General features: G+C 34.4%; 1 protein-coding gene across 3 annotated transcripts in view; it reads left to right on the top strand.

The window, feature by feature from the left end:
* The window catches only part of LOC111156442 (follistatin like 5), a 764534-nt gene extending 755832 nt beyond the window's left edge, over positions 1–8702 (top strand). For all 3 annotated transcript variants that reach the window (XM_022517356.1, XM_022517373.1, XM_022517364.1), the window contains one exon: positions 7770–8702. In XM_022517356.1, the coding sequence (XP_022373064.1) occupies positions 7770–8472 (703 nt within the window). In that variant the 3' untranslated portion in view covers positions 8473–8702. The remainder of the gene's footprint in view (positions 1–7769) is intronic.
* The last annotated feature ends 204 nt before the right edge of the window (positions 8703–8906 follow it).

Below are 8906 nucleotides of genomic sequence, written 5' to 3'. Positions count from 1 at the left end.
TCTTTCTTTCTTTCTTTCTTTCTTTCTTTCTTTCTTTCTTTCTTTCTTTCTTTTTCTTTTTTTTCCCTAAGCTCTTAAGTTCTTCAGAAAGAGGTGGAGGATTTTGGTTTTAGAAATATGGTCTGTAGTATATACGTAGTGCATGGAATTCTTAATAAATCTTTTTTTTTTTTTTTTAATGTCCTGGCCACTAGAAGTGATATACCTTTAGGTACGGTATTAATTCTGTTGAGCCATTAGACATCCTGGATATACTATAATTAAATTATGCATTTATGTTTCAATTTGGCCTACAGATCCAAACAATATGATACGAGAGAAGGAGGAAAATAGGGAATTTAGTGTTCAGAAACACAGTCTACTTTTTAAAGAAAAAAATTTCTAAAACTGAAAGTAGGGAAAGTAACGTTAAAATCTTTAATATAGAATTTCTATAATATAAAAGGCAAGTAGGAGGCATCCTTTGGCTTATTTTAGCTTTTCCAACCTATGTTTTGAAAACAGAGAACTTCAAAGTTGTATGATCTCTCAAATACATCTAAGCATTAGGTCTATTCAGAAACTGTCCTTGCTCTGGTTGTAAATCTTCACTAAATGTGTCAGTTCTATTTCTCTGTGTCTCCCATCTCCCGAATATGAATGTGACCACTGTTTATGAACAGGTATGTTTTACTGAGCTATTTATGTGAAGTTCAGATAAAAACTAAATCCTCTGGTACTTGTGTAGGAACAGCATTCAATCTTTTCTCACAAGGTTCAGTCTGGGATAATAGAAAACAACTAAATGTAAAGGAATTCATAAACGAGTGAATGATGGCTCATGTCAGATTTATGCTTTGCGTCCATGAAAAAACTCTCTTTCAGCTGTAACTTAATGGAAGATGTCATTTCAACAGCACATTGCATGTGTGAGTTTATATATTAATTATGTGGAGAAGAGGTTATAATTTCAGTTTCTTTTCTGTTAAGTATCTCTTAGCTTCCAACTGGAAAAATGTGATAACTATAATCCAGTTAGAAAAGCAGGGTCTTAATAATCTTGCTCATTATTATTATGAAACACTAAGTACTAGATCATAAGTTTTAGATGTAGATTTTCACAAGTAAAATCCCATTACAAGTAATTCCTAGGGCTGTTGAAGTTATTCTGTCCTGGAATTTCATATTTTCTATTATTAAGACATCAGAAAAGTCTTGGGAAATGCTTTTGTTTTAGGTGTGGATTGCAGCAGTGTTGTTTTTATTACAGGATAGAGTGTCTGAGTAATCCCGTGTTCAGACACCTCCAATATGCAGGGACATAGCTCAGTGGTAGAGCATTTGATGGCACGTACACCCAGTCTTGCATTTACCACTTCCCATTTGCGTCCATTGATATACATAGAAATGCTTGTTTTAAAATTTAAGGAGGTTTAGAAGATGGGGTATGAGGAAAGCTGTCATGTACGGATGGATCAGGAACACTTCCCAGCTGGTAGTAGGGGGGTTGATCTCAGTGGGTAAATACTGAAAGTCGGCAGTAAAGAGAGTTGTTCAGGTGAGAATCTATGAGGACTCTGGGGAAAGACCATACTATCTTAAGACTCAGGAGATTAAAAAAAAAAATTTGTTATTGTGCAAATGTTATGAGATTCTTTCACACCAAGCTTTGGAGCATTAACACTGTTGGCACTGATCATGGCAAATTAATACAGGTTATTAATTGCCATTATGGGATTCTTTCAGTAGCATCTCCGAAAGCAGAATTGGGGTAGAATAACATGGCAGATGCTATGGAGTGACAATAACTGGGAAATTGCTCTGAAAGTTTCTCTGTGACCAGACCCATTCAGGAACTGAGCAAGAGATATGGGGAAATCAGTTATTACTCAGATGCAAGGAATGCACGTGGTCTTGTGGGATGTGGTCTTCGAGCAGCTCTTTAATAGACATCATAGTATTTCAGCCATGCTTCTCTCTAAATACCTGTTCTTTTCCCCTCTCTGCCAAATAACTTATCTTATAAGTCTCTTGAATTGCCATGATATACTCTGATTGCAATTTTCCATGTCGTTAGATATCCATGTCTTAAAAGTCTGCCTCAAAATTTCCTGTTACTCTAAGTGAAAATTCTTGAGTAAGACAGGTATCTATTTCAAATCCCATCCTCTGTGCCGAGGTCAAAATCACCCAGCACACCATGCTCACTTCTTCATGCTCTCAGTGAGAACTGAGGCAGCACCTCTAAAGAAGATGGAGTGAGCTAGACTGCCTTCCTTCTTAAAAATGTGAGAGATTTGTAATTGGGTAAAGGGTGTACTAGCCATAGAACCTGTTGTCAGTAGTGAGAGCAAGAATAAAAATGTGGATTTCTATTACAAGTGTGTTATCTGCTGAATTTGCAAGGGGAAAAATCCTGCCACATTGGAGTAACACAATGTGCTTATTTAAAGAAAAAAAAAAAACAAAAACGAAACAAAACTGGGAATACTGGCTATACAGAAAAACTGATAATTTGTTTCTGTTCTTCCCATTTTTGAATTGTAATAATCTGTAGTCCCATAGGAAATATCATATTGGGTTCATAAGGGGAAAATTATGTTACTTAATGTATAAAGCATAGGCAAGTTCTGTTTATTGATAATGTACTGTTTGCCTGGTAACACACATTTAACTTCTAAAAGTTAAAAAGTTAAAAGTTAACTTCTAAAAGTTCAAGCAAGGTAATGCTTTTGTCCTTTTTCTTCTAACAAAGGAATTTAAACTCATGGAGGTCAAGGACTTTACATAAGGTCAGCTACCTATTATATCGAAAAACTGGAACATGAAACTAAATCACCCTGGGTTGAAAATTTTTATTGCTTCCAAAATAAGAAGTTCCCTTGTATGAATCACTTCAGGACCTTACCTTAAAGTACAAAAGCAGTAATTAAAGTTGAACTTCTTAAAATCTTTATAATAAATTAGATTGATTACACTTCAGAAAAATAAAATAATTTATAATATGATTATCTGTTTTGTGTGTGTTGAGTTTGAGGAGTTCTTTATAGATCCTGGATATCAATCTTTTGTCTGTACTGTCATTTGCAAATATCTTCTCCCATTCCGTCGGTTGCCTCTTTGTTTTCTTGACTGTTTTCTTTGCTGTGCAGAAGCTTTTGATCTTAAGGAAGTCCCAAAAGTTTATTTTGGCTTTTGTTTCCTTTGCCTTTGGAGACATATCTTGAAAGAAGTTGCTGTGGCTGATATCGAAGAGATTACTGCCTATGTTCTCCTCTAGGATTCTGATGGATTCCTGTCGCACGTTGAGGTCTTTTATCCATTTTGAGTTTATCTTCATGTACGGTGTAAGAGAATGGTCGAGTTTCATTCTTCTACATACAGCTGCCCAGTTTTCCCAGCACCATTTATTGAAGAGACTGTCTTTTTTCCACTGTATATTTTTTCCTGTTTTGTCGAAGATTAACTGACCATAGAGTTGAGGGTCCATATCTGGGCTCTCTACTCTGTTCCACTGGTCTATGTGTCTGTTTTTATGCCAGAACCATGCTATCTTGGTGATCACAGCTTTGTAGTAAAGCTTGAAATCAGGTAACGTGATACCCCCAGTTTTATTTTTGTTTTTCAACATTTCCTTAGTGATTCGGGGTCTCTTCTGGTTCCATACAAATTTTTGGATTATTTGCTCCAGCTCTTTGAAGAAAAAATGGGCAGAAGATATGAACAGACACCTCCCCAATGAAGACATACAAACGGCTATCAGACACATGAAAAAATGTTCATCATCACTAGCCATCAGGGAGATTCAAATTCAAACCACATTGAGATACCACCTTACACCAGTTAGAATGGCCAAAATTAGCAAGACAGGAAACAACATGTGTTGGAGGAGATGTGGAGAAAGGGGAACCCTCTTACACTGTTGGTGGGAATGCAAGTTGGTGCAGCCTCTTTGGAGAACAGTGTGGAGATTCCTCAAGAAATTAAAAATAGAGCTTCCCTATGACCCTGCAATTGCGCTACTGGGTATTTACCCCAAAGATACAGATGTAGTGAAAAGAAGGGCCATCTGTACCCCAATGTTTATAGCAGCAATGGCCACGGTCACCAAACTGTGGAAAGAACCAAGATGCCCTTCAACGGACAAATGGATAAGGAAGATGTGGTCCATATACACTATGGAGTATTATGCCTCCATCAGAAAGGATGAATACCCAACTTTTGTAGCAACATGGACGGGACTGGAAGAGATTATGCTGAGTGAAATAAGTCAAGCAGAGAGAGTCAATTATCATATGGTTTCACTTATTTGTGGAACATAACAAATAGCATGGAGGACATGGGGAGTTAGGAGAAGGCAGTTGGGGGAAATTGGAAGGGGAGGTGAACAAGGAGAGACTATGGACTCTGAAAAACAATCTGAAGGGTTTGAAGAGGTGGGGGGGTGGGAGGTTGGGGGAACTAGGTGGTGGGTATTAGAGAGGGCACGGACTGCATGGAGCACTGGGTGTGGTACAAAAACAATACTGTTATGCTGAAAATAAATTAAAAAATGATTTAAAAAAAAAGAAAAACACATAAATAAAAAGGAAGTATCACAAAAAAAAATTAAAATAATTTGTAAATGAAAAACATTACCCTGATTCTCCTCACCAAGTCCAGCAACAAATCCACACAATGCTGTTACCGAAGGGGGGTCACACTTTCCTAGCTTTATTCATTTCCTTGTAAAAGCAGTGATTCCAAGAGTAAGTTTTAACTCTCATTTCTTACAGTCTGCAACTTCCTATACATATTCTGACAAATATTAGACAAACTATATTAGGCTTATTCCGGGGCAGGATTTTATTATACTAAGCAGGCATGAAAGTTGAGAACCTCGTAAATATTAATCACAGACTAATGAACAGTGGGAGATTTTTGAATATCAATCTGTACTAGGGGGAAATTTTGAATTAGAGGTATCACTTCCTACCCAATAAATCAGTAGTGAAAAATTGAAGGCATTCTCGTGCATCTGCTTATGTAGCTAGATTTCTAGTCCTAAAGGAGCATGCAGCATGAATGCCAAAATAGATGTGATTTTATCGCCCCACATGGAGGTTTTGCATTTTTAACTGGACCTTCTCTTAAAATTTTAATTACCTTCAAAAGAAGCTGGGTTGTATCACAGAAAACTTGAGTGCATTCTTCAGTATTAGAGTTAAAATAGTTCAAGAGTAGTTAAAGCTTGTCACACTCTTCTTCATTACCATTCACAAACCATTGCCCAAAGGGACTAGAAGACTCAACTTTAAAAGAGGAGCTGAAATGCCAAAACTTGATAGGCTTGTTGCTTTTATTAAATGTTACTATTTAATATTACTGCTTTTGTCTCTGGGAACATGTACAATGCGTAACATAAAAGAAAGACAGTATTTTCCATCATTATTCAAAATCTCATAAGTCATACCAGATACAATCATATACATATTTCTGTATCCTTAATGATTGTCCATTAATGGAAAAATATCCCTTTACAGTAATCAGAGTTAATTATTTATTAAGACAAGTATGAGAGTGGATAGTGATATCTAGGATTTTATGATATTTTTGAGGTTGACAAAAAATCATGGGGCACAGTTTTTGGTTTGAGGGTTTTGTTTTTGTTTTTCTTATTCTCTAATATTCAGGTAGTATTTGAAACCTGTGCTAGGCATTAATATTTTAATAGAAACATGTGGAAGTGATTTTTAATAGTACAAATTCTTCTTCATACCATTATAATAAAATGAAAATGTTATCCTAAATAGGTATGATGGGAGTTGTGACACAAACACAGTTATTAAGGACACAGGAAAAGAGAAAGATCGAGGAAATGAGCCAGAAATGGCGAATGTCATTCTGAAATACACCAGAAATATTATTTTCAAAATGATTACTTTATTCCATCTCCTGTAAATAGAAAAAGCAATAATCACTAAGTTAAATGATAGTATAGTAAGATGCTATAATTAAACATTGATCACTAAGTTTTCTGTTTTTATTACTAAAATTCCCAGAGTCATTGAGAGCAGGGAGAGTTATGTTGATCTGATATATTCCCAGTGCCTCATATTCAGTAGTTGTTTGATAAATATTTTTTAAAAAATTTAAAGGAGTAAGTGTACATTGTAGTTTTTCTTTTGTATGGATGTTGTAATCTCTCTAAAGACAACAAATAGTTTTTTCACAAATGTTTAAATTAGCTAAAATTGTAATATGGGGTTTCCCAACTATATGTAATATAATAACATAGAAGTGGTTACAACTTTACATCTATTTCAGTAAAATTTCTGCGGATGCACTTGTTGCCTTCCACAATTACAGCACAAAGACTGATTTTTTGAGAACATTCATCTTATCCTTTCTATAATATTAAAGATGAGTTTATTTGAGGGGCTTGCCATATGCTTATATTTGAAATTTTAAGGAGTTGTTACCCTGAGTTCATTATATTTATGTATTATGTGTAGAAATGGTTATTTTTACATAAATAAAATTTTGTGTGAGATTAGCATATTAAAAATGAATTGCACAGGTGAAAATAATTACCTTTAGAGTTTCTGTTTTACTGTGCCACAAGTCATCTTATGTTTAATTTTTTTTCATTTATGAGCACATTCATTAAAACAATAGACCCCCCCCCCCCGTTTTTTTATGGAGTCTTTGAAAATACTAGTATGTGTTTTAATTAATATTATTAAGGGAAACAAAAGTAAGTGTCCTTCAAAATTTTATTGGCCAGTATCCATTTTGGATGTAATTTTCTATACTACTCTCCATCTCATTTTATCTTATTTAACTTATTTTTCCTAAAAACCCACTGGTGTTATAGGTCATAGTTACAAAATATATTTATATTTGTCACAGGGACTTAAAATAATTTGCAGCTAGAATTCAGGACAAATGCTTTGAAAAGCACAGAAATAATTAAAGAGACTACCAAAACAAATAGGAAATATTTATTTTTAAATAACTTTAACAGAAAATATCATAAATCTTTAAGGTTCATTGTTGTTCAATATACGATAACAAATGTAATGCAGGTATATCACTAAAAATGATAATATAAGTATAGCAAGGTTGAAAAATGTAACCTGTATTTAAAACTTAAAATAAAAGAGTGTTAAAATCATAAAAGTAGTTAATCAAGGCAATCTTAAAATCTAATAAATAGAAGTTTAATAGTTCTATACCAAAAAAAAAAAACCAAAAAAAAAAAAAAACCCACCACCAACAACAAAAACAAAACAGAAAACCCTCAGATAAAAATGAGAAAGATGTGGATAATTGTCTAAGTAGTAATGAGTGTCAGACTTTTTGGATGGTCTTTGGACAAAATAAGAAGTAAATGAAGCAAGTATAATAGATATATATTCATGTCTTTTATTGTTGTTGACTTTAATAGTAGTAAACCAATCTTATTCAATATCAGAAGGATTAGAGACTCACAAAATAATGTTTACCTTTTTATGTATGGTAAAAGTAAAATCTGTTGTTCCAATTAACTTGATATATTGCTTTTAATTATTTTGTTTTCTATACCATGAGTTACAATTGTTTGGCTATAATGAAAAAAATGACCTAGAGAAAAGGTGAAATGAACACAATTTAAAGTTTAATTCTAACACGATGGTGACACAAATTGCTGCATAGCCTGACAATTAATGCCTAGACTAACTGATGACCCTTTCTACCTGCCCACAATACATATTTATAGGGGAACCACTCTGTAGTTTCTTGTCTAACTTTGGTTTTCATCTTTTCAGGTTTGGATTTATTCTTCATAAAGATGAAGCTGCACTACAAAAAATTGATCTTGAAACCATGTCATACATCAAGACAATTAACTTGATGGACTATAAGTGCATTCCTCAGTCATTGGCGTATACACATTTGGGAGGATACTACTTTATTGGCTGCAAACCTGACAGCACTGGGGCAATACCACCACAGCTTATGGTGGATGGTGTAACCGACTCAGTCATTGGATTCAATAGTGATGTGACAGGCACTCCCTATGTCTCTCCAGATGGGCACTATCTTGTCAGCATTAATGATGTGAAAGGTCTTGTAAGGGTACAGTACATTACCATCAGAGGAGAAATACAAGAGGCTTTTGATATTCACACAAATCTGCACATATCTGATCTGGCATTTCAGCCATCCTTTACTGAAGTCCACCAATACAACATCTATGGTAGTTCAAGCACACAGACTGATGTGCTCTTTGTTGAGCTCTCCTCTGGGAAGGTTAAGATGATAAAGAGTCTTAAGGAACCACTCAAGGCAGAAGAATGGCCTTGGAACCAGAAGAACAGGCAAATCCAGGACAGTGGCTTGTTTGGTCAATACCTGATGACACCTTCCAAGGACTCTCTCTTTATACTAGATGGACGACTCAATAAGTTAAACTGTGAGATCACTGAAGTTGAGAAAGGAAATACAGTCATTTGGGTTGGAGATGCCTAGGAGCCCTATTAGATAACTATTGAATAAAGAGTTTTCCAGTGCATTGCACTTAATCCATTGTTTAAATTTACAGCTTAACTTTTCAAGATGATACCCTAGTCAAGCATAAGTTACTTGGTTGGCCAAATAAAATAGATTTTTTTTTTTTTTTTGCAAAGATACACACAATTAGTACTATTGGTTGATTAGAAATACTTAAAACAACATTAAGAACTACATCAATCACAGGAATCAAATCTATAATTACATTTTAAGCTAATAAAATAGAAATATAAATACATAAAAATAACTGCAGGGAATTTCAGATGACTTTAAGCACTATTTCATTTTGGGGGTGGCTTATCTCTTATTCTTTTCTCTGTCTTTTGGTATGCTTAAACTAGAAATAAAAAGGTATTGTGGAACCTTAAAATTCTTACTTCAAAATATTCTGT

The sequence above is a fragment of the Enhydra lutris genome, unplaced genomic scaffold (assembly GCF_002288905.1).
Source record: "Enhydra lutris kenyoni isolate GAN:26980312 unplaced genomic scaffold, ASM228890v2 scaffoldscaffold3, whole genome shotgun sequence".
NCBI lineage: Eukaryota > Metazoa > Chordata > Mammalia > Carnivora > Mustelidae > Enhydra > Enhydra lutris.
Note: the sequence above shows the minus strand (reverse complement) of the source record. Positions and strands in the feature narration are given on the sequence as shown.